We start from the raw sequence: 24,787 nt of genomic DNA, 5'->3' as shown, positions 1-24,787 counted from the left end.
GGCATCAGACCCACAAGATGTTCAAGGTGCCAGGAAACTAACTGTCAAATGTAAATTCTGTGTCTAGCTAAACTATCATTCAAACACAAGGATAAATATTGGGCATTTTCAATAAAAGAATGTTTACCACTCTTAGACTCTCACTGAAAGGACTAAAAAAGGATGGACTTCAAGAAGAAAACCATATTCAGAAAAAAGTAAACAAAACCCCTGCCAGCCAAGGAGTCATAGCCAGCAGAGAAACAGGTGAATGTGTTGATAAATCAATATAAGAACTGACTATAGACATCACCGTACTGATACTGACTAATTGAGGGCGGGAGGTGCATGAGGTAGATCCATGGTCCCGGGCGACAATACTCCATCAGAGGAGACACAGGGTGGCCAGAGCTGGAGCATGCCTCGGCTATGTGTCTGGGAGAGGGGACAGGTAACAATGACATCTAGGCTTTGCTATGTGAACATAACTTCAGGGTAACTTCTTAACAGTACATCATGGATTACAATGAACGAGGGGGTGAACTAAAGAGAGCTCAATCACCCAGTCCAATGGGAGTTATGGGAAAAGCAATGATAAGCTCAGAAAGTGGATGGTAAGAGAAAACAAGGCATGTACTCAAGAGAGCCTTGAGGGGAGGGGACAATAAGTGAATAGGCTTTTAAAGAATCAGTATTGTTCTTCAATAGGCGTAATCATAGGCTACTGTGTCCGAAATGTTATCAAAGTATTGTTTTTTAAATAACTCCCACTCACTAAGCACTGAGAGGTGCCAGGGTAATTTACACACAATATTTTATTCCAAACAAGAATCCTGGAAGATAGAGAATGGTACTGTAAGTTGTAGGTGAAGCAATGAAAATTCAGGCAAGTGAAGTAAGTCACCCAAGGTCCCCAGTAACAGGCAGAACCACCATGCAAATCTCACCCCTATGTCCCTTCTCCTTTAACTGTTCCATACTGTAGGTTGGCTGGAAAAATGGACGGATTTTAGTGGACAAAACAGGGACAGATGTCCATCTGAAGGGAGACTCTCCCGGCCTGTGCTCTGTGAGAAGGACGGGACAAGTGCCTCCCACTCTAACTGGGCATAAGCCACAGAGACTCCTCTCAAACACCAAAAAGCTGACAGGCCACTGTCTCGAGGGTCCTCTCATCTGCCCACATCCAGAAACAGACAGTCTCACCCCTGCGAGGGCTCTGTTTCCCTGAGAGGCAAATAAAAGGAAGCCAGTGGTCCGAGGGGACCCTACACCACTCAGAGCATGGCCGCCCTCTCTGAGGTCATGCTCATCTGTCAGTTAATAAAACAAAATCAAAAACAGCCACTGGCAAATCTGTGTTTTGTTGATGCAACAAACGTTCACACTGCATTTTTAACTTGAAAGTAAATTCTATCTAGGGAGTATACTGTGCCTTTGCCTGTCTCATTTTGATAACCAATTTGCACTGATGGCTGAGGGTCTGACCTTCTCAGAGGACCCCAGATTTTATAATGTAACTGGTTTGTTTAGAGTAAAATGACTAAAACTATTACACCGCTTTACCTTCTTAAACAGAATACACTGCATGCATGTCACTACCTCTCAAAGGTCACCTGCCAGCCTGTGACAGACCAGTCTCCTCAGGGGTTCCGGGGGTCTGTCTGTCTCTAGAACAAATGCTCCCAGACCACTCTGCACGTCCAAGTCCTGAACCCGTTTGGGAGAATTACTGCCCTTGTTGCATGCACACAAGCTGCCGCTTGCTCCTGCCTTTAGTGTCTACAAGAGAAAGCACCATCCTCCCCTGCTACTTCTAGCCTCTTATCTGTTGGAACCGGAGAACAAAATGCACTGGAAGTGGGTGTAAAACGGGAGGAAACCAGGGTCCCTCTCTCCACTTCATCTTTACTTGCTGAACTCAGTCACCCAGGGCCTGCCTCAGCCGCAACTGCCTCCAGGAAGTCCCTCCCAAACATCCCCAAGCAAACGCAAACCGCTCCTGCTCCTGACACCCGGCACATTTAGAACCCCTGCTCTGACTCTGCGGACAGACTCCCCGTGGATGTGTGCCTCGTGCCTCATCCTCCTCCTACCTAACTTCAGGACCCATGGCAGGGTGGCCCGCGACAATCTCTTCTCTGGTATTCACGCCCTCGTGTGACCCCCAGCCCTTGAGTGTAGTAGACTGGGCCTCGTGACTCACTTCTAACCGCGAGAACATGGCAAAGCAATGGGATGCCCCTTTCAAGAGATTAGGATACAAAAGTACTTAGCTTGGCCTGGCTATCTCCTTTTGCCATCTCCCTTTCTTGGAGCTCTCGGTCTGGGGGAAGCAAGCAGGCAGGCCATGAGCAGCTCCAGGGAGAGGCTGCTCGGAAGACCATGGAGGGAAGCCATGGGGCAAGGCGCTGATGCCTCTGGCTGGTGAGGACCTGAGCCCCGCCAGCAGCCACTGGGTGAGCTTGCAGGTGGATCCCCCTCCGCTGAGCCTGCAGTTGAGGCTGCAGCCCCAGCCAACACCCTGACTGCAGGCCTGTGAGACACCCTGACCAGAAGCATCAGCTAAGCCAGGACTAGACTCCTGACCCACAGAAACTGTGAGACTGTAAATGTTTGTTGTCTTAAGATGCTATATTTAGGGCAATGCAGTACACAGTAACAGATTAATACAACCCCTTAAGAGCTAAAATAGTATTCTACTCATCTGAATAACCCTTGTAACACCTAGTCTAGATATTTACACATAATAGAATTTAAATACATTGAGCGAATAGCACAGTATCTAACCTTCTAGAAGTTGTTTAAATGTCTAATGGGGGATTAGACATTTAACAAATCATCACATGATCACACGTACACTAACAACTGTAACATGTTCCAGCAGGGAGGGACGCACAGTGCTAGCAAAGCATACGTAGGAGAGGCATGACCTGGTCAGGGAGGTGAGGGAGGGCTCTCCTGCGGAAGGGATGGCTGAGCTGAGATCTGAATGAAGAGCAAAGGTCAGCTAAGCAAGCAGGAAAAGAAGGCTGTTTCAGTCAGAAATATAGGCATGTACAAAGGCCCTGGGGCAGCTGTGAGCAGGGAAAAAAGGCCGGGTGACTGGAGGGCAGGAGGGGAGAAGAGTGATGTGTGGTAAGGGATGATGGGGCTGGAGAGATGGGCAGGGCAGAAGGCCCAACCCCGCAGGCCACTTTAAGGGTTTAGATTCTTAAGCACAGCAATAGGGGGCTACTGACACCTGTGTACCTGTGTGTAGAAAGGGTGACTTGATCGGATCAGCACTTCCAGCAGACTGCTCTGCCTACCACGTAGAGCACAGGTTAAAGGGCAGGAAACATGAAAGGGGGCAGACTTGTCAGCAGGTTATTACAACAGCCCAGTGGTTTGGACTGCAAGGGCTATGAAGGAAACCGAGAGAAGGAAACACATAAGAGAGCTATTCAAGATACTAAAGTTAACAGGCCTTGGAGATGGTGTGGCCGTGGCGGGGGGTGGGGGGGTTTGTCCAAGAGGGCATGAGGCATGACTCCTGCACGTGTGGCATGCTCCCTGGGCATGTTGCACCGTCTGCTGAGTGCTGGAGAAAGCCAGGAGTGGAGTGAGGCCTTGGGGTCCTGTCCTAATGGGGCAGTAAATAAGCTTTGAATCAACAAGACTTTGGGCAATCTGTTTCGCTGGCTCTTTCCTTGAGGGGCATTTTCATTCTCCTCCTGGTTCTTTGCTACATTCCAGACAGGAGAAATATTACAACATACACACTAGCCTCAGAATCTAGTTAACAAACCCAGTAATGTATGAATTTCTGCCCATGAGGCCAATGTCAACTAGAAAAAGAAATTCAGTTATGACCATGAAGGTGGGCCCCTCCCAGTTCCTCCATCAGCGAGCAAGGCTGAGTCTGCTGGTGGCCGTTAAATTGCCTGTTTCATCTTAACAATGACAGCAACATTCACTGAATACCTCCCGTGTGCCAAGTACTCAGTAAGCCTCTCTGCAGACATTATCTCTAATCCCACAAGCAAGATGCTGTACAACTTCTATAAATGAGGGAGCTCAGGGAGGCAAAGTAACTTCCGGAGGGGACAGATATGGTGAGTTGGTGGAGGCAGGATTCGAAAACCCAGGTCTGCATTCCTCCACTAACACCTCCTCTTCATTTCAATGGCATCTGTCTTTTGGGACGACTTCACCCAGTTAGCCAGCTTATGCATACAGTCAATGCACGATGGTTGTTGAGACAGATGAAATCTCCAGGACAGTGTATTTTTCCACCATTCTGTTACCAACAGACACCGATCAGAGTGGACCCCTAGTCAACCAAGCTCACCGCTCAGGAGGTAAGAACCCGTGCACCGTAAATCAGCTGGAGTCAGCACAGTCTGCACGACGGGCAGGCAACAGTTAACAACCAAGCTGCTCTGAAGAGACAGAACGAGCTGGGAGTCCTCACATTTATTCAATTAATTGAAGGAAAATGCTGTGTCTTTTAAAGCATGCTTTTAAAAAGTAGTGAAGTAGAATAAAATCCAAAAATTGGTCTCATGTGGATGTTTTATGGTGAGCTTGAAATAACAAGGTTTTGAGGTGTATAAACATGTAAAGAGCAGCCTTCGGGGCGAACCACAAGCTCTGGACTCCTCTGCAGCCCACACAGAAACCTGCCCAGCAGAGACCCCCGAGGTGGTTCCTACAGGTGGAGGGGGGAGAGGCCTCAGGACGCCATGCTCACGGGAGGGCCAACAAGCAACCACAAGCCCCAGAAACTGCACAGGCTTGAGCCACATCCCTTCTCCTATACTTGGCATCATTCCTGACGGTCACACCCACAATCTCATAAAACAGCCAGTCTATGTAAATCATAATGATAAGACATGTGGTTACAAGTTCAAGGACACAGCACCTCCCACCCCACCCCACCCCACCTCCTGGGCCTTCCCCAGGTGCACTGGCTACACTGGGCAATGCCAGGCCATCCAGCAATCCCAGTCTGGGTGGGCAGCTACTCCTTGACTCCTTGACTGCAGCCCCCCACACACCCCAGTGTTAACTCTCCATGTCATCATTGCTACGATGGAAATCAGAGTGCAGGGTACTACTGCAGGGACGAGAAAAGGGGTGGGGGGAGGCTGGAGTTAACTGTATTCTATGGGCCAGATGCCGGGCCAAGTACGGGAAATAAAGTGGTGGGCAGACGCAGCAACCGCCCTGACCTCCTGAAGCCTGAAGCCGGGCTGTGAGCCTGGGCCTGTCGGCATCTCTAAGCCTGCTTCCTCGTCTGTGAAGATGGGGATCAAAACAATCCTACATCAGAGGGGTGCGGGTGGGATGAAACGGGATAAGTAGCAGATACAAGGCACCAAGAGCCGCTGCCAGCTGGTGCGGCTGCCATGTCTGTCATCCGCCAAGCCGCCGCCCTGCCCTAGGTCGTCCGAGTCGGGAGGACAGCCGGGACGAGTGTTTCCCGCACCGCTGAGCACCTCTCAGAAAATGTTCTTCTTTGCTCCTCCTAAGTGTCCCATGTTTTGAATGATACTGTCTACCTAACTGCATTATGTAGTCATTGTTCCCCTGGCCTACTCACCTAAGACATCAGTGACTGGCATTAAACAAGTATTGTGGAAAAAAACAAACTGGACTTCATCAAAATTTTAAACCTTACACCTCCACAGACACTAACTAGAGAGTAGAAAGACAACCCACAGAATGGGTGGGGGTATTTTCAAATTATATATCTGATAAGGGTAAGTATCCAGAATATATCAAGAACAGTAAAAACTCAATAAATAAAAAACACCCCAATTTTAAAAATAGGAAAAGGATTGGAATAGGCATTTCTTCAGAGCTGGAAGACAGACAAATGATGAGTAAACGTGTGAAAAGATGCCCAACATCATTAGTCGTCAGGACAATGCAAATCCAAACCACAGCGAGACCCCACCACACACCCCCCAGCACGGCTGTACTACAGAAGGCACATTCTCAAGAGTTGTTAGCAAGGATGCGGAGAAATCAGATCCTCCACACACTGCTGGTACAGGTGTAAAATGCACAGTACCTGTGGAAGACAGTTTGGCAGTTCCTCCAAAAGTTAAATACAGAGTTACCTCATGACCCATCAGTTCCACAATTAGGTAGAGATCCCAGAAAACTAAAAATGTATGTTCATAAAAAATCTTGTACACAAATGTTCACAGCAATGCTGTTCAGAGCAGTCTAAGCGGAACTGGCCCACAGCTCCACCAGCTGAAGAGCTAGTTCACAAGGTGTAACCCATCCGTACAATGAAGAGGCACACGCCACAACACAGATAAGCCTCAGAACCACTGTGCTGAGTGAAGGAAGTCAGCCACAGAAGGCCACATGCTGTGTGATTCCCTCGACATGAAATGCCCAGAACAGGCAAATCCACAGAGACAGGAAGTGGATGGGGGGCTGCCAGGGGCTGGGGGGAGGGGAGGATGGGAGTGACTGCTCACGGGTACAGGTTTCCATTTGGGGTGATAGAAATGTTTCTGGAATTAGTGGTGACTCTTGTACAACTTTGTAAATATACTTAAAAATCACGGAATTGTACATTCTAAAAGGATGAAATTTATGGCATGTGAATTATATACGTTGATTATATCTCAAAAAAAGTAACTGAGCTGAGTGAATATAATTCCATCCAAAGCCAAGAAATTGGACTTGCTTACTATAATGCAGCCTAGCTCGAAAAGCCCAAGATACCGTGTTTGGACCCTGGGGCCTCTCCTGACTAAGTCCCGACCCGCTGACTGGATGTCTCCGTTTTCCAGGGTCTTCCTCTGTAAGTGGGACGATAATACAGTTACCTGGTCATAAAGATCAAATGGATAGTGCAAGTAAAGGGATGAGCAAACTGTGTCCTGTAGCCAAGTGTGTGTGTGCACACTGGCTCTTCTCACCAGCTCCCTGGAGGAGCAAAGGGAAGCCAGCACCCCCATCTGATGAATGAGAGGCCCTCCCCAGCCTGACCCTCCCCTCCGGTCCTGCCCCCTCACCTCGGGGGTCAGCGCGTTGTTGTCTGAGGTCTGACTGGACAGCAGGATATGTGTGAACCCCTCTTCCTTCCGCACGACAATGTCCCGAAACCGACAGTTGCTTTCATTCTGGCGGACGCTGTACCTGAGCCTCTTGTCAAAGACGTAGTCCTTCTCCGTTTCCAGCTTCCTCTTCACCGGGCTGTGCGTGTTTAATCCCCCGTTGGTCAGAGCAGAGCCTTCCAAGAGCAGATAAACCAAGTGAGAAACCAAGACAGGAACAATTATGCAAGAGAGAGATCAGAGACCGTTCAGATGTTCACTGGAGGGGGCAGATGTAGCCGACACCCCTCGTGTGTCCTCTGTTCCACGTGGGGAAGAGCCCAGGTCTTAATTGCCACATCTATAAAGTCAGAAGAGCACAGAGAGGGCTCTCTGAGAAGGGCCCCATGGGACCCTTGATTCCCCTTCCCCACAGGTCTGCCTGGGGGCACCCAGCTTCTGCTCCTTTTGCCTCCAGCAAAGGGAACCACTGCTTTGAAAACTTATGGCCACAAAACAAAACAAACAAATGAAACACCGGAAACTTTACTCATAGTCACCAAATACTGGAAGCAACCAGTATGTCCTTTACTAGGCAAATGGACAAGTAAATTGTGGTCCGTTCATACAACAGAATACTATTCAGCAATAAAAAGAAATTAGTTATCCAACCACCAAAATACATGAATGAATCTTAAAGGTGTATTGCTAGGTGAAAGAAGCTAGTCTGAAAAACCCATACATTGCATGATTCCAGTTATATAACATTTCAGAAAAGGTAAAAGTATAGAAACAGTGAAAAGGGCGGTGGTTACAGCAGGTCCAGGTGGAACAAGAAGAGGGTGGATTAAGTGAAACACAGATCTTTTGAGGGCAGTGAAACCATTCTGTGTGACACTTTGATGATGAATACGAGACATTATGCATTTACTGAATCCCAAAGAACGTTATAGCACAGACAGTGTACCTTAGAGCATGCAAATTTTTAAAAATGAAGAAATGGGGAGATTCTCAGGATAGAATGCAGTGTGTGATAAAAGAATCTAACTTGATTACAAATGTACGAAACCACCTCACTGAAGGGGAAGGGAAAGTGCTGACCTAGGAAACCTTAGGAATGAGTGGAGCCTGTAGAACTGCAGGCAAAGTCGCCTGCACAGAAGCACTGCAGTCTAGATGACGGAGCTGACTCCCATGGAGGCAAGCAGGAGTTAAAACATTTGACACCACGACACATGTACGCTGGAACTGAACAGTTAAGTAGACAGCAGATCGTAAGAACAAGGTTTCTCACTGTTGGAGTGAGACTTCACAGACAAGCAAGGGGAGGAGGCTAGAATAAATCATGTGATAATGTATTAGAGTTGAAGATATCAATTTGAGTTCATGTTTAGCTTAATACAGTTACAGATAATTACACAGATATTTATAGATAAGTGTATGTACACAGGTTAATACAGACACATGTACGTTCTCACTCTGTCAGTAGAAAGGGTCCAGAATCAATGACATGCCAATGGCAGCAAGCATTCCCAGGGCCCAGACCTTGGTCTCTGACACCCTCCCAATAAAAGGAACCTGGACTCCCTGGGAAATGGCTGATTCTAGGACTGAGGTAGGAAACCTATCAGATAGGCTTATAGTGGCTGAAAGGAAGGAAGCACTAAAAAAATTTTAAATTACCTTACAATGATGGGGTATGCTAAAAGGACACAGGAACCAACTGAAAGAGCTCCTAATCACCAATGATAAAACAATATGAGCAACAAAATAAAGCAGTATCATCACACTGTAACTCAAAGTATAAAATCAAGATCCACGAGTCCATAGTGACATAAATAAATAATGGAACAAATGAATAAATGTGAGAGAAGAGACAATTCTCCCATGCACAAGAATGCCAAATACTTTATGCAGACACTCTGCCTTCAAGGAAGAGGAACATTAACTCCCCGCACTCCAAGTGTGGGCTGCGTAGAGTAACTTCCTTCCAAACAGTACAGTATAGGAGGTTGGGGGCAGAGGGTAACTGAGAGTGGGCAACCCTGACTGGGGCAGATGGAGAAGCCAAAGCCCCCTCAGCCAGGTGACCAAGGTCAACATGAACAGTGATAAGGCACGGTGATGGCATGCACTCTTGATTATGATGTGAGGAGAATGGCACTCCGCCTCTGTGGTCTTCCTCTCAAACACACATATCATGAGCCCTGGCCGGTGCAACTCAGCTGGCTGGTTGTGGTCCTGCAAAGTGAAAGGTTGCCAGTTCAATTCCAGGTCAGGGCACATGCCTAGTTACAGGTTCAGTCCCCAGTTGGGGTGTATCCAAGAGGCAACTGATCAGTGTTTCTGTCCCTTTCTTTCTCCCTCCCTCTCCCACTCTCTAAAAATATATAACTAAGATCTCTAAAAACACCCTCATCATGAGAGCCCCATCAAACAAATCCAAATTGAGGGACATTCTACAAAATACCTAATCAGTACACTTCAAAACTGTGACGATTATTAAAAACCAGGAAAGTCTGAGAAACTGTCACAGCCCAGAAGGACCAGAGGAGGCATGAGGACTCGCTGTAATGTGGGATCCTGGAGAGGACTCTGGAGCAGGCATTGGATGACGACTACAGAAACCTGGCTAATGTGTGGACTTTTACCAACAGTAATGTCAGTACCGGTTCATCAACAGTAACAAATACCCAGACTCATATAAGGTATTAGTAATAGGAGAAGCCAGGTGTGGTTATGTAAGAACTCTCTGTATTATCTTCCAAATTTCTCTATAAGTCAAAAACAGTTTAAAAAGTGGATTTTATTTTAAAGACTACATTTCAATATTAAGTAATAATACGTTTTTAAAAACCACAACACTGTTCCAGGCGATTCTGACATGCAGGCAAGTTTAAGAACCTGGCCCAGTGGTTCTTGCACTTGACCAGCATCAGGATCACCTTGGAGGGCTGTGAAAACCCAGCCTGCCGGGCCCGCCCCATGAGGCTGCCACGGCTCCAGAGACCAGACAACCCAGGTGTCCCCCATCACCAGGCAGCCTCCCAACCCCCAGGGTACCAAGGTGGGAGAAGCCCTCCTCAAGCCCTGTGCTTGAATGCTGACAAAGGTCTGAAAATCTTGTTGAGTTTGGCTTTTCAGCTGGGGTCAGGGGGTGACCGCCCTGTGCAAGATGGAGGCCCATCTCAAAGGTGACCTCACTAAGCTGCAATGATGGGGGAGGAAGGGTACAAGCAAAGACAGAGAAGGACTTACTGTGTGCTAAGCACTGGCACACCCTTTCATTTTGTTTTTGGCAGGGAAGGGAACGAAGTCACCAACGGAGACTGAAACGCTGCATCCCAACCAGGAGCTGGTCCCCAGAGGCCAAATCTGGCCCCTGCTCAGAAAAATCACTGTGGACAGAGTGGACTCGTCCTGGTTGCTAATCCTCAGTCAGCAGGACCAAGTGAAAAACATATTTAAAGGACCCTGGATATAGTAAGCAAAGAACAAATGGTAGCTCTTGTTTTATAATCATTACAGCCCGGCTCAACATAAAAGCATCCCAATCGTGTTTTCTGTGTGAATCCTGTCTCTGTGAGGGCAGGGCCATGCTGCACACAACGCAGCCCCACACAGCCCCCGTGCGCCAGAATTCCACAGAACTCATTTCTTGGCATTTGGGTGGACTCTGGCCCTTAATCAGCACTGGGGGTTTCTGCAAGCTCAAGAACCACACCAAAGGGAGAGACCAGGCAATGCTTCACTGGCCCCCTCCTCCCAAATGCCAGGTCCCCATCTCTGGGCACAGAAGCAGCAGTGCCTGTGACATCTGACAGCTTCTGTGAAGCCTCTTCATCCTCTACTTTTCCATTACTTGAAGCAACGAAGCTCTGTCAAACACAATGTGAGTAAAATGATTCAATGAACTCTGGAAAGTAAATGCAAGCACTTAATTAAAAGGCTCTTGTAAAGGGAGCTGCTTCTTCAGGGTTAACCTCAAAACCTTCAGCTCCTCGGCAGGGCTTTCTAATTGGAGCTGGCCACTGTTCCTACAGCAGCTCGGGCGGATTCATGCGGTGGTCCTGCTGGCAGGTTCTGGCATATCGACGCGTCCCAGGGATGGAAAAGATCTAAATAAAACCCTGTCCCCCCACCCCCCCGACCAAATCAAGGTGCTAATTAACAGCTATATCAAGGAGGAGGATGTGGGGGGTACCTGTGTTGAGCAGCGCTACATGTTGTCTCTAAATTTCTTGATAGTCCTATGAAACCACCATTGTGAGTCCATTTTGCAGAAAAAGTAAATAACTTGCTGGAAGTCACAAAGGTTTTAAATGGTAAAGCCAGGATTGAAGACAGCTGTTTCTCATTTGATTCATTCATTCACTGAAAATCTATTTATCACTTCCTGTGGCTAGCTATCATACTAGATGATGGAAATAAAAAAAAAATGGAGAAACAAGGTCCCTACCCTCAGGGCTTGCTCAGGTGGGGAAATTAAAAGCAAACAAGTAAATTAATAACTACAATCATTATAGATGGGAAAACGACACGGTGATGTGATGAAGAATAATGGGGCAGGCGTCTCTGAATTCAAAGCTTTTTCTCTATCAGGGCACTCGGCTGGAGCCTCCAGTGGTGACCTGGAAGATGCGCCACCCTCTCTGGCCCAGGAAGGGAGGAGAGACTCCTTAGGGCCTGAAGTGACACTACTTGCAGCTGCATTAGACCCTGTTTCTGATGGGGAGTGGCTAAAATGGGCCCTGTGTTTTAAGAGACAGAGGAAAGTAACACGCCCCCCCCCACCCCCCCAGGCCCAACGGAGTAACTTCACACCAAGCTGCCCTCAAGGCCTCACCCTTTCTGGGGCTTCGTCCCTTCCAAAAGACTGCAGCAAGCTGGCAGGGACGGTATCACGGGAAACAGAACAGAACGTGTCAGAAGCAGGGAGGGTTAAGGCTCTGCAGCCAGACAGCATCAACATCCCAGCCCTGTGCTAGCTAATGGGGAGAAGCTGGGGAGTCACAGGAGCTTCTTGAGCATTAGTCCCTTAGATCATTAGTGGGGGTCAATAGTCCATGCTTTTCAGGGTTGTGAGATATTTCAATTGCAGAACTGATATGGGAATTAACAAGGGTCCAGCTCATCCTAGGCACTCCAAAATGTCAGCTGAAGGACACCAAGTCATTTCAAAGAGGAATTAACTGGTGGCTCCTTAAAACCAGGACGTGCCTGCTCCCTGACCACACCCTCCCTCTAAGCCTGCAGCACAGACCCAGGCCAAGGAGGGCCGTCCAGGCACCGGGGACTGGCGGCTCTGCTGAGCCTGGAGGGTAGGGTGAAACCCACCGACAGGCCAGCGTTCGGGCCTCCCTGTTCTTTCTCATGGGCTGTAAGGCTGAGTAGTTCATGCCCCACTCTGTGCCGCCCACTTCCCGTGTGTGGAATAGGAGAAACCATTCCTGCCTCCTAAAACTATTGTAAAGTAAAACAAATGATGTGTGTGCTACATCTCTGGGACACGGGAAACCCCCATCACACTACTTTCCTTCCTTCTAGTCCCTTCAAACTTCTCACATTCCTTCCTTTGGAATACAGAGGAGGATTTGTGGTTAAGAAGGCTCCGTAACATCACGCTCTGACACAGCTCTGGGCTCCAAACACGCAGATAAATACTGGGCTCACCAACAAGATAACCGTCCCTGTGTGAGAGAGGGAAAACATTAACAAAGCAGTGAAGGAGGCTGCAGGCTGGACCGCTGGGCAGGAAGTAGACTCAGGGGCAGCCAAGACTGAATTTCTCCCACACAGGATGGGAGAGGGGACGGAGCCCCATGGCCTGACATCAGGGGTTGGCATAAGGCCCCTCCACAAAGGCACAACCACAACAGCAAACCCACGCGCTGCCCAAGGCTAAGGTTGTACTGGGAGCTCTGGGCCAGGTGGAGGCAAACACTACTATTGGGGAGTGGGGGTGGGAAGAAAGCAAAGAAAAAAAAAAAAACAACTTCCTTCTTGAAATGAGCCTGTACACCAAAATTCCAAACCATGAAGATATCTAATGCTTAGACATCTAACCAACTAAACCAACACTTGTGACATGAATTACTCCAAGTAAAATACAAATGAGTAGCATGAAACAATCTGACAAGGACTTTAAAATAAGAATATTCAGAATGCTCAAAGGGATAGATGCAAGGAAAACATTCATTTAAAATAAACAAGAAATCCTCACACGAAAGCAGACAGAAAGGAAACAAGAACAGGGAAAGGTAAAGAACTAATTAAAAAGCACATGACAGATAGGGGGAAAAATATTTGCGTATCACAGATAGAAGACAAAGATCCCCAAACTGTAAACGAATAAACCCTGAAGACAAAAAGACCCAATGTCCTCCAAGAAAAAATGGACAGAAAATATGAACAGACATCCACAAACATTACATAAAATGGCCCTTAAACAGAAGAAAAGTTTTCAACTTCACTCAATAATGCAAAGTAAACTCACAGTAAAAGAAATAAAAATCAAAACTATGCTGAGATAGCCTTTTACCCATTAGGTTGGCAAAAGTTCAAAACCCTGACACTGTCCTCACTGGAGAGGATGTGGGGAGTCCAGCGTTCTCAAGATGGTGCAATGGCCAAGGAAGGGGCTTGACAATATCTAACAAACCGTTCATGCACTTACTCCCCACCCAGCAATCCCACTCCTAGAAATTTAACAAGAAAATATGCCTCTAACAGCGTAAAAATATATGTGCATAAGATTATTTTATAGCATCATTTACAATTGCAAAATATTGCAAAGTACTTAAATATATAAGCATGATCAGGGAACTACACTACAGTGCATCTGCACAATGGAATACTATGCAAGAGTAAAAAAGAATGAGGCCTATCTCTATGAACTAACATGGAGTGATTTCCAAACATATCATCAAGTGAAGGGAGATAACATGTAAAAGTATTTTACCTTTAGTGTAAGAAAGGAGGGGAAGTAAATAAATTCATTTCAGGAAGAAAAAACTAGAAAACAATAAACTTGATTACCCACAGACAGCTGGAGGGGAGAGCAGAGTAGAAGAAATGGGGAAGGAGTAACATTTGTTTGAGCATATCTTTTTGTTTTAATTGTCTGAAGTATGTTAAAGCATGTTAAGAAACTAAAACTGACAAATATAGGGAAAATCAACTGAACGCAAATAGAAAGCAATTAATCATATTTCAAATGCATAACGTAAGTACACTGAATGGGGAAGAATCAATACAGATAAATGTTGAATGCAATATTCTAACTGTATACCCTCAAACAAATCTCGAATTCTTATTGGGTTTGCTTTTCCTAGTGGTATGGGTGGAGCAACACCAGAGTTATTTTATGAGCAGTGCAGGGTTGAGCAAATGAATAAATGTTATGGAGAGACAGAGTCCTCTCCATGGAAAAACAGACATACAAACATGAAATGGGGAAGGCAAGGAATAATCCAGTGGGATTAGAATGGAATTGGAGGTATCAGTCTGAACTCATGGTTTTAAAATGATATATATTTCCTACCTCTGTCAGCTGAAAGGGCTTAGAAGAAATAAACCTCTAATGGCAATGAGCACACTTAGATACCAGCTTCTAAATACAAATCCAACTAGAAGAAACCAGGGGTCCTCAGAAAAATGGCCGCTTCCAGGGCTGGGCCAGCAAGGAGCAAGTTGAGCTAGGACATCTTATTGTACCTGAGAATGAGGAAGTGGCCAGAAGAATAACCAGTCAAAAGGACATAACAGGCAGCTCCAAGGGGCTCCCACTGGCAAAATCTGGGATAGCTTGAACATTAAAAATAAGAAAGGGTGGTAAATGGATAATAAACTGTTGCATAAAATAAAAATCCTCAAGTCTGTACTGGCACTTGGTGAAATGACAGACAATGATGAGGGAGAACAATATCATATTAAGTATTTCAGCGGAAATGAATAACTAACCTTGAGAAAACACAAGACAAACCAAAACTGAGGAACACTACGTAAAATAACTAACTTGTAGTATTCAAAAACGTCAGTGTCATTGAAGACAATGAAGACCGAAAAAGTGTTCCAGATGAAAAGAGACTAAAGAGACATAACTAAAGCTATCACAGGACTCTGGACCGAATTCTATGTGGGAGGAAAAATTATCTAAAGGTTCTTATTATTGAGGTAATAGAAAAAATTGAAATATAGACCACAGATTAAATAACTATCAATACTAAATGTCTTGAAGTTTATAACTGTACTATGTTGGCTTAAGAGAATATTCTTTTTCTTAGAAAATACCCATACTAGATATTAAGGGGCTCAGAAATAGAATCATTTGTATAATCATTTGCATATAAGATATGAATGAATATATATGTATGTATGTATGGGGGTATACTTACACACATGTACATACACATACCCACACAGAAAGAGAGCAAACATGGCAAAATGTTAAAAACTGGTAAATTTGGAAAGGGGTTCTCTAAAATGTTTTCTGTAAATATGAAATTGTTTCAATACTAAAAGTTAGATTTAAAAAACAAATAATCAGCAAGTAAGAATCAAATAAAAATTCCTACAAGAGATAATTCTAGGAAAGGAATATTTTAAGATAAAACAGCTGCATATCTTCTAGAACTTAAAAAAAGATAGGCTCTTAGTTTAAAAGAGCCCTCTGAGGATGAAGGAAGATAAAAGACAAATGATAATAAAGCTGGAGTGTCATGAAGGAAAGAAAAGATCTTAAAATATAGCATAAAGAGAAAAAAATCACATTATCCAAAAGCAGTTACAGTGGGGTAGGTCATAAAGAAATGACCTACCATCAAACTGCTAAGAGAGAGTAACTGTAAAGTTCTTCAACCAAAAATTTTATGCCCAGCTAAAACAGCATTTAAAGGACATTCTCAGACACCCCAACACTGAAAGAGTTTATCTACCATAGCCTCTAAAAAAATTATAAAGAGAAATTTCAGCAAACAAAAAATTAATTCATGGGAAGACAAGATAAAAGAAACAAAGTTGATTTTCACAAATTTAGTAAATGTAATTACTAGCTGCAAAAATAATAAAAGTAATGTTTGGTGTTTAACAAAGTTGGGCAGACAAAATGAAAACAAGTTGTACAGGGAGGAGTTAAAGCCAAAAAGGGTCCTCCTTGCCATATTCAATAGGAGGACATCATATTAGAAAAAGATTATAGTTAAGTACGTACACTAAAATTTAAGAATAAAAATACAATCTATAGCCAGCTTCCAAACCAGCCCAGAGAGATATAAAACACATCAGCTCAATGCAAAACAGTATAAAAAGGTCAGAGGATGGGAGAGGGAACAGAGAAACAGAATGCTAAAAAGAAAATGCAGAATAGGAGAGAAAACCCAAATAGCATATTAATAAATCATTAATCTGAACAGATTTAACTCACATTAAAAGATAAAGATGATCAGATTGGACAAAAGAATAAAGGATGCAGGTGTGTTGGAGATTCCCTAAGCAGAGACCCTCAAAGATAGACAAAGGCATCTCAACTCCGCCAGTGGGGGAAGGAAGCCTGCCCAATCCCCCAAGAAATGACATGACTCTAAAAGCATTAAGAAATGGTGCATGGTTGTCGATGTGCAGCAATAAAAGCTGTGTCAGGGAATGTACTGCAGTTCGTAAGATATACAAACACAAACACAAACCTGTTATCTGAAAGATAAGGGGGAGCTGCCCCAGGACTAGGGGTGAGCTTTCTGGGAAGACAGAAGGAGGCCACAGAGGACTGGACAGATGGGACAGATGGCACTTCTGCCACACAGCATCAGTTTCAGGAGACACGGTCACTTCACAGAGGGCTAAGGGTCCATGCCCATGTACTCCACCACGCACATGTCACACCCCAGGCACAGAAGAGCATCAGACTTTCTCTGGACAGGGAGGAAGGCAGGAAAGCTAAGGCAGGTCACTAAAGGATGCTATCCCCAGCTGAGAGATGTATTAACTTGCCAGGTCCACATGTGCAGTCTTTCTTTTATTACCATGGGCAGCTGGGCTAGGAGCCATCAACACCTGCTAGGAACCATCCGAAATGGAGACTTCCAGGGCCAGTACAACCTCAAAGTCCTTTCTCTTGATTGCTCACCATACTGAAGTATCTCATTTTGTTGAGTGCTTACTGTGTGATTTACAGGGCTTACCTCATCTAGTCCTAATAAAGTCCCTGTAAGACACTATTTTGTCTCCACTTTACAGAAGAGAAAACCAAACCCAATGTCATGCCACTAGGAAGTGCCAGGATAGGGTTCAGACTCCATCATCTTTACACTTGATGTTAACTGGACCCCAGCACCAAGACTCTGACATCTGACTTGGTCTTGGGCCCTCCTGCTAATGTTGGCTGAGGGCTGTTTGCTTTTCTTCCTAATATCCCAGGTATTTGCTGAAAAGGCAGGAAAGAAAATTTGGTTACTACACCTGGTTCCTTCTCCGTGTTATGATCTATGCACCTGCCTGGTGCCCCCATGAGTCCGTGGGCTGTGTGGGGACAAGCCCAAGAGCTATTCATATTTGTGTCTGCAGCACTGAGTGCAGCGCCTGGAAGACAGAAACTGCTCAACAATGTGCTCCTCAAGTGAGTGCATGAGCGAATACCAAATGGAGGAAACTAAGTGGAGCAACCTCATCATACCGTGTATCAATCTCATAATTACCACTCCTGACGGTGGCCATGCCGCAGTCACGTCTCAGGGTGCTGATCCCAGTTCTAAACCTCCATGTTGGTTGTATGCATGAAAGTGCCCGTTTTCTGAAATCAGGCTGATTACACACGTAGATGACTCTGTACTTGTATCACACCCAGCCCTCCTGCCTCACAACAGCCGCGTGAGATCTCACCTCTCAAAGTGTCCGGGGAGAGGGCACGGTGAGTGCTATGAACTTTCCTTCCCTTGCGAAGAAAATAGTAACACCTTTGGTAGTCTGAGCAATCAGAACACAGAAGGAAGAAGTCACAACGCCTGAGTCATTCTCCCTCCTGAAACGCTCTTCCTCTCTTGCCTCCATCCTTCTCCCTGTAGCTCTGCTGTTAACTGTTAACTGCTTAGGAATTCTTCCAGAGCAGCTCACCCCTCTTCTCATGGCTGTTTGTACATCCCTCTTTTCTTTCTTTCTTTTTTTTTTACAGTCTTTACAGTGCAAGTAATCACGCTGCAGGATAATTATCTTGCAGATCCTGACATGTCTGACTTCCTCCTCACCCTCAGACAGATTCTTAAAGGCAGGGGATATGTTAGTCATTCCTATATCTTTGGAAACAGTGCACGCAGAAGGGGCTCAACCATTGCTCCATAAATGAATTAGCAGGTAAAAAATAAGTGCTAGATGTATAATGGAAGACCTATAGAGGTTCCTACCTCCTGACCAAGAAAGAGAGAGCATGAGAGTGAGCAGCTGGAGATCAGGACAAGGAAACTGCAATGAATCTGCTGCTCACCCCTACAGAAAAAGACCAAGAGCCAGATATTCCCCTTCCCATCCCTTCTCCTCAGCATTCCAGTCCTGGTCACCATTGTGGGAAGCAGACACAATTCACAGACAGAAGTGAGGGCTGGGACCACCATGAGGGCAATTTGCACTGGAGCCCTTTAGCTGCAAGGTGGAGTTCTGGGTGGAGTAGACCTGAAAAAGCAGAAGAGAAGACTCACTGGTTCCACAGATGGGTAAAACCATCACTTTGCTCTCTGTGGGGTTAGGGTTTTCCAGCTGCAGTTCTTAGAAAAGTGATAGTTCTTGGGCCCGAGAACTGTTTCCTAGTCTGTGGTTGACTCACCCAAGATCCCCAAAGCGTGGCAAACCGTTCCGGGAGTGCACCAAGAGGGGAAGTGCAACAGTGCAAAGTTTACGTGTCAAGACCCTTTTCTGTCTCGGCACATCGGATTCAGCAGCTGGGGACAGCAGCTTCCTTCACCAGGAGCCAGCTGGGTAGGTGGGATCCTCAGAGGTGGGAGAAGGGGACTGAAGTTGAAAAAAACCCCAGTCACTGCACTCACATCCTGAGAGTGCAGAGTGCCTAACCTGCACCTGAACTCGGCATTTCTCGGCTGGTCATTGTCCCAGAACTCAACTGTCACCACAGAACCCCTGATCTCAGGGGAGAATTCAACAACAAAGCTCACACTTACAGGTAGATTTTTAAAAATTTCCTTAGCCATGTTCGCCATCATCTAGCATGTTATAATTATGCCTCCTGAGAAAATTCACACACTATGAATTTCAAGAAAGTTCGGGTTTCAAGATTTCTTAGAATTGCTGAGAGTGATGATCACACACATCTTATGATGCTTATTGTCAGCTGTCTGAGCAGCAGAGCAAAGCATGACTTTGAATGCAAAATAACCTGATTGAAAGGACCTTTGTCCACAGGTTAAGTCATGTGTTCCATGTTAAAACCCTCCTCGGCCACGCTGACCCTCAGAGCACTGTTAGGCGAGAACACTGGCAGACGGAGAAAGATCCCCTGGGGCCTTCAAAGCATAAAGCTACGCCATTGAAAATTCATTTTCTCACCTTTTCTTGCTCCCAAACTCTAGCTTCTGGCCTCATCCTATTTTCCAACCTGAACCCCTACTCCTGCCCCCTAAACATTCTCATTTCCAGGACTGTTGGAGGTTCTCTGAAACTTTCCTGCTGCTGGACTGTCCGCTTCAACTGTCCCCTTGGCCCAGAACGGCGTTCCCATCTACCTTCACAATCGAATCCTCAGGGCCACCTGAGTCACTTCTCTTCCAGACTGCCGTCTCTTCCTCCCCAAGTGCCCAGGGATGGCGCACCCCTGGGCCCCTGCGGCGCTCCGTCCAGGCCCTTCCTGAGTTCTCAGCACACTCAGCTTTGCAGCTGGTCATTTGGGACAAGGTGACCCCTTAATTAGCTTAATTAGCTTCAAGTTCTTTGGAAGAGAGGCTAGTCATCTCTCTATCCCCAGTTCCCAGCACGCAGTGAGGGCAAAGTAAATGTCTCTTTGACTGAATTCTAGGGAACAAAATGATGTCAAAAGGCCAAGGATTAAAAAAGACGTTCCAAGACTCTGTGCGTCCTTCAGGTCTCAGGTTAGATGCCACCGCCACGTGGAAGCCCTTTCTCTCGTCTCCTCACCTCAGGGGGTTCTGCACTCGCCCGGGGCGCTCACACATCATGGTGTGCTGCAAAGTTTAGCCACTTTCTCAGGTTTTCCCAAAAGGCTGTGAACAGGGCAAGGGCAGCAACCAACAACTACACATGACCGTGGCCTCGGTGCCCAGACCACACCTGACACACACAACCACTCAGGGCACCTGTGGCCAATTGTTTCTCTTTCACCACCACCAGGTGCTACAGGGAGTCAGCGGCGGGAAGCCTGGCCAGCAATGGGACGTCCTGTTTAACCTCCGGGGAATCGGCACCAATCACTCTGCACCAGTGTGAAGAAGCGGGAGAGAATTGAGAAAGGGGCCGAAGGTGGGAAAAGCCACCAGACTTCCATATTACAGAAGAAGAAGGAATTAACGTGGGGACAGGAACTTCCGACTCAATACCACTGTCACCATGGTGGCAGGCAGCAGACCCCAGACTGACTTCCACTGAGGACAGAAGTGACGGGACCCGTCATCCTGCTGCCCAGAAGCAGGGCCTCTTGAATTCTCCTTGCTGGTTTATGTAAGGAGAATAAACATTAATATCCTAGTAGTTTTTAAAAGATTTTATTTTTAGAGATGGGGAAGGGAGGGAGAAAGAGAGACAGAGAAATAGCAATGTGAGAGAGAAACAAGGATCGGCTGCCTCTCTGTATGTGCCCCGACCGGGGACCGAACCCGCAACCCAGGCATGTGCCTGACCAGGAATCCAGCCAGTGACCTTTTGCTTTGCAAGATGGTGCCCAACCAACCGAGCCACACCTGTCAGGGCAATATCCTAGTGTTGATGAGAAAGCACACCTTCGAGTAAAGCAAGGGGCTCCACAAGCAGTATGGTCTAAGGAAAGGGAAGAAGAGAAATCAACACTGACTCAGTGCTGACTGTGAGCTGGGACCCATCACTTAATCCTCTTGGCAGGGACTGTTATTCCCATAGTACAGAGGTGGAAACTGAGGCTCCGAAGCTGGGGAGACTTGTCTAGAGTCACCGACTCAGCAAGAGACAGTCTGTACTTGGATTCACAGACCCTCCATCCCAAAGCCCACACTCGCTCTTTCCAGTTTCTTCCTCACTGTGCTGCCTCCAAAGTTTACGGCAAGTTCAGAGAGAAATCTCCAAATTCTTTCTGTAACTGGGACTTCTATCAGGAAGTCCACTGCATTTTTTTCTTCCATAGCGAAGAACAACACAAAATTCCACCCAAATGAAACACACTCTACTGAGAAGGATCCGAGAAACCTTGACGGAGGGCGAACTGGGCAGGGTCGGGGGAGCGGAGGGTGAGCCCAGGAGCTTAATTAAGAGCTGGTGAGACTGCGTGAATATTAAGGGTGGAGAAGCGTAGCAAGTCAGGCCGCCACGGCAGATGGTGAAAACAACTGTCAGACAAGACAAGGGAAAGGGAATTCTTCAGCTGCTGCAAAGAGCCCTGGCAAAACATTAGCTCTCCACAACACACTACCAGCAGCAGGGAGAGCAAGGTGAGATCGCGAGGCAAGCCCGGGTAGGATGGTGAGACTGAGACAGTGACGGGCATATCTGACAGGTGCGGGGAGGATTCTCGGTGGGGCCTCAGGACCCACATCTTAAGCAGGAAACACTTCTTGTTTCCTCTTGTCTATTCATTCATTCATTCACTCCCTCTTTGGCAGGTATTTCTTAAGCACTTACTATGTGCTTGGCACTGTTAGGTGCAAAAGATACAACTGTGAGCAAAAACAGAGACCATGCCGGCCCCAGCGGAGCTCATGATCTAGTGAGGGAGGCAGAGATTATTCATGTAATCAGTTGTAACTGCTGCAAACGGAGGTGAGTGCCATCAGGGAAGAAATTACAGTTCTATATATGCAAACAAAACTGGAAGCCGAGCCCTGGCTGGGGTGGCTCAGTTGGTTGGAGCCTCCTGCCTTGGTTGGTTCAGTTCCTGGTCAGGGCACATACCTAGGTTGCAGGTTCAATCCCAGTCCGGGTGCATATGGTAGGCAACCAACTGATGTTTCTCACATCAGTGTTTCTCTCTTTTCCTTTCTCTCTTTCTAAAAGCAATGAAAAACTGTCCTCAGGTGAGGATAAAAATATAATTAAAAAAAAAAAGAAAACTGGAAGCTGATCTACAAGGGAGACAGGGAAGGTTTCCATGGAAGAACCACTGCTTGAGTGAGCCATGAAGGAAGAGGGTGACTAGTCACGTGGGGAGCGAAGGGGAACACAGGTGCAGAGCCCAGGGAAACGGAGTGGGGAAGGGTGTGAGGCAGACCTGGAGAGTGTGGGCTGCCTAAGGACTTCCTCACCCCTCACCCCAGAAAGAATCCAAAACACCCTCCTACTGCAGGCTCCATCTCCCCGGTTCTCAAGCCAAACCCTACGGCACAGGGAATTCCCTGCAGCCTCAGACTCCCGGGCAGGGTGGTCTAGCATTGGCTGGGCTCCCACACAGTCTTTGTGATCTGGTACCACACACCCGCATGCTGATCCTGGGCTCTGGGCCCCTCTCGTCGCCACCCACCCACCCTCCCTGCCTCTTTTCTCATTCTTTCTGGCTCATTCTTTCAGACTCAGCTTGTATATCACCTCCTCCAAGAAGCCCTCTCCTAACTCCCTTCCCAGGCTTGCTCAGGAGCCTCTGCCGTTAGCTCCCTCAGTATCTTCTGCATGTGTCCTTTATGGTATAAGGTATTTCAATGATTTGTCTAGTTCCTGTTACACAGTAGTCACCTGGTAAGTACTGGCTGAGTTAACATATGTAACGAGGGATTAATATACACAATATATAAAGTGCTCTAAAAACCAAATGGGAAAATACAAAGACAGGTAGAAAAATGGACGAAGGACTGAAATAAAAAATAGCTATTACTTATCAATTGTCTATCATATGCCATATGATATTCTAGGGGCTTGCTATGAATTAAATCACTTATTCTTTACCCCAACCCCATGAGGTATGATTATTTCTGCATCTTATGAATGAAAAATCTGGCCCAGAGAGGCTAAGCAATTTGCCTGCAGCAACATGGCCAAATACCCTTGCCCACCACCATTACTGAGTGTCACCTCTTCTACACTTGGCCCCCAGACCTCCCCCAGGGACAGAACACAAGTGGTAGGAACACGGAGAAGATGGTCACCCCTATCTGCAAACTAAAACCAAAACAAGAGAGGCTGGGAAAGCATGACAATGGCTGGCAGTGCCAGAGCTGGAAACAGTATGTGTCCTTGCGGGCAGCCTAAGTGTCCATCTGAGAGACGACAGCTTGTCTGCACACTAGAAAATCCTGGGCCGCTAAAAGTGGGTGTTCTCACCACCTCCAGGTGTCACCTTCTCAGTCGAGGCCTTGGCTTCGTGTGTGTGTGTGTGTGTGTGTGTGTGTGTGTGTGTGTCTTTTCATTAAAACTCCAGGGGAAAATCACTCAGAACCAGAGGGTCCACCTCCCGAGAGCAAGTCATCATCTTTGGAACCACAGAAGATGTTTCAAAGGAAGGCCCAGGGGTCCTAGCCAGAATGTTCTCAGGACACAGGGCATGTTTGCTGGTTTGAACCTAAATCCCTGAAGTGCATTTTTTTCCCTTTATAAAATGAGCCACAGACCTCTGATAGCTTCAGCATCACCAGTCCTGACACCATATCCCAACTCCTCCCCTCGGTGTTCTGTCTCAACCTCTCAGGGCCTCAGTTTCCCCCCTAGAGTCAAGGCCATTCACAGGTGACCTTGTTATGTTTCTATGCTGTTGAAGTGCTAAATCCGAAAACCACGGAGGAGACTAAGTGATATCCGGGGCGGCAGACACAAAGAACCAGACTGAGACCCCAGAAGGAGCTCCCACCACCACCATACTTGTAGAGCAGTGGGGCGGGGGTGCGGGCAAGCCGGGGGCCTGAGGGTTCACCTCAAACTGATTTTTATTATTGTTTTGAGACCCTCTGCAGGCCCCTACTGCTTGGACCTGGGGTGGGAGTGGGGCTCCCACTCCCCACTCTGCTTACTTTGGTCTTTGGTTTACCACTGGTGTTAAATGGCAACACTGAATCAGTTCCTAAGGTGGCTTTGTTGTTGTTGTTGTTCGTTTTTTAGTTAGTTGAGAGAAGAAAATAATATCTGAGCTGGCAGGGAAATTAGTCTGTATTAGTCCATTTCCGAACCTTGACAGTGGTCAAGATTCCATCAGTCTCTTTTGGATGCCAAAATCAAATCCAGGATCGGGGAACCATTTGGGAGAGTCGATTTCCCCCTTGGATTTGCCATGGGTCAAGTTCGCAGTCAGATTTTCCATCACAGTCTGGCACTTTCCACTCAGAGACAGTGGCCAAGTTGGACTGGTGTTCACATTACCACATAAAAGGGTTTTAAGTTCATTCATTAGCACAAGTCACTTACTTGCCATGCTTTGAAAGACGAAACATTAAGGACCCCTTAGGTTTGTGTTGTTGTTACTGGTTTGGAAAATGACCCACTTTTGAAAAACAAAAGGGTTGGTCAAAGTCTGCTGGCTTGGGAGTGGGTGTGTGAAGTATGTTAAAAGAACAGCTGTGCCCGGGGAAAGGGATCCCTGTGTTAACAAGAGGCCGCAGAGTGGACGCCCTCTGTGGACTTTCTGTGATTTACTAGATGGCCTG

General features: G+C 46.6%; 1 protein-coding gene across 1 annotated transcript in view; it reads right to left on the bottom strand.

Annotated features, from left to right (window-relative positions):
* Positions 1-24,787, bottom strand: part of CDYL2 (chromodomain Y like 2) — a 160,585-nt gene that overhangs the window by 18,366 nt on the left and 117,432 nt on the right. The window contains exon 3 of the mRNA XM_045819046.1: positions 7,005-7,222. Coding sequence (XP_045675002.1) covers positions 7,005-7,222 — 218 coding nt within the window. The remainder of the gene's footprint in view (positions 1-7,004; positions 7,223-24,787) is intronic.

Source organism: Phyllostomus hastatus, unplaced genomic scaffold (assembly GCF_019186645.2).
Source record: "Phyllostomus hastatus isolate PE091 unplaced genomic scaffold, TTU_PhHast_1.1 phas_scaffold_345, whole genome shotgun sequence".
Lineage (NCBI taxonomy): Eukaryota > Metazoa > Chordata > Mammalia > Chiroptera > Phyllostomidae > Phyllostomus > Phyllostomus hastatus.
Note: the sequence above shows the minus strand (reverse complement) of the source record. Positions and strands in the feature narration are given on the sequence as shown.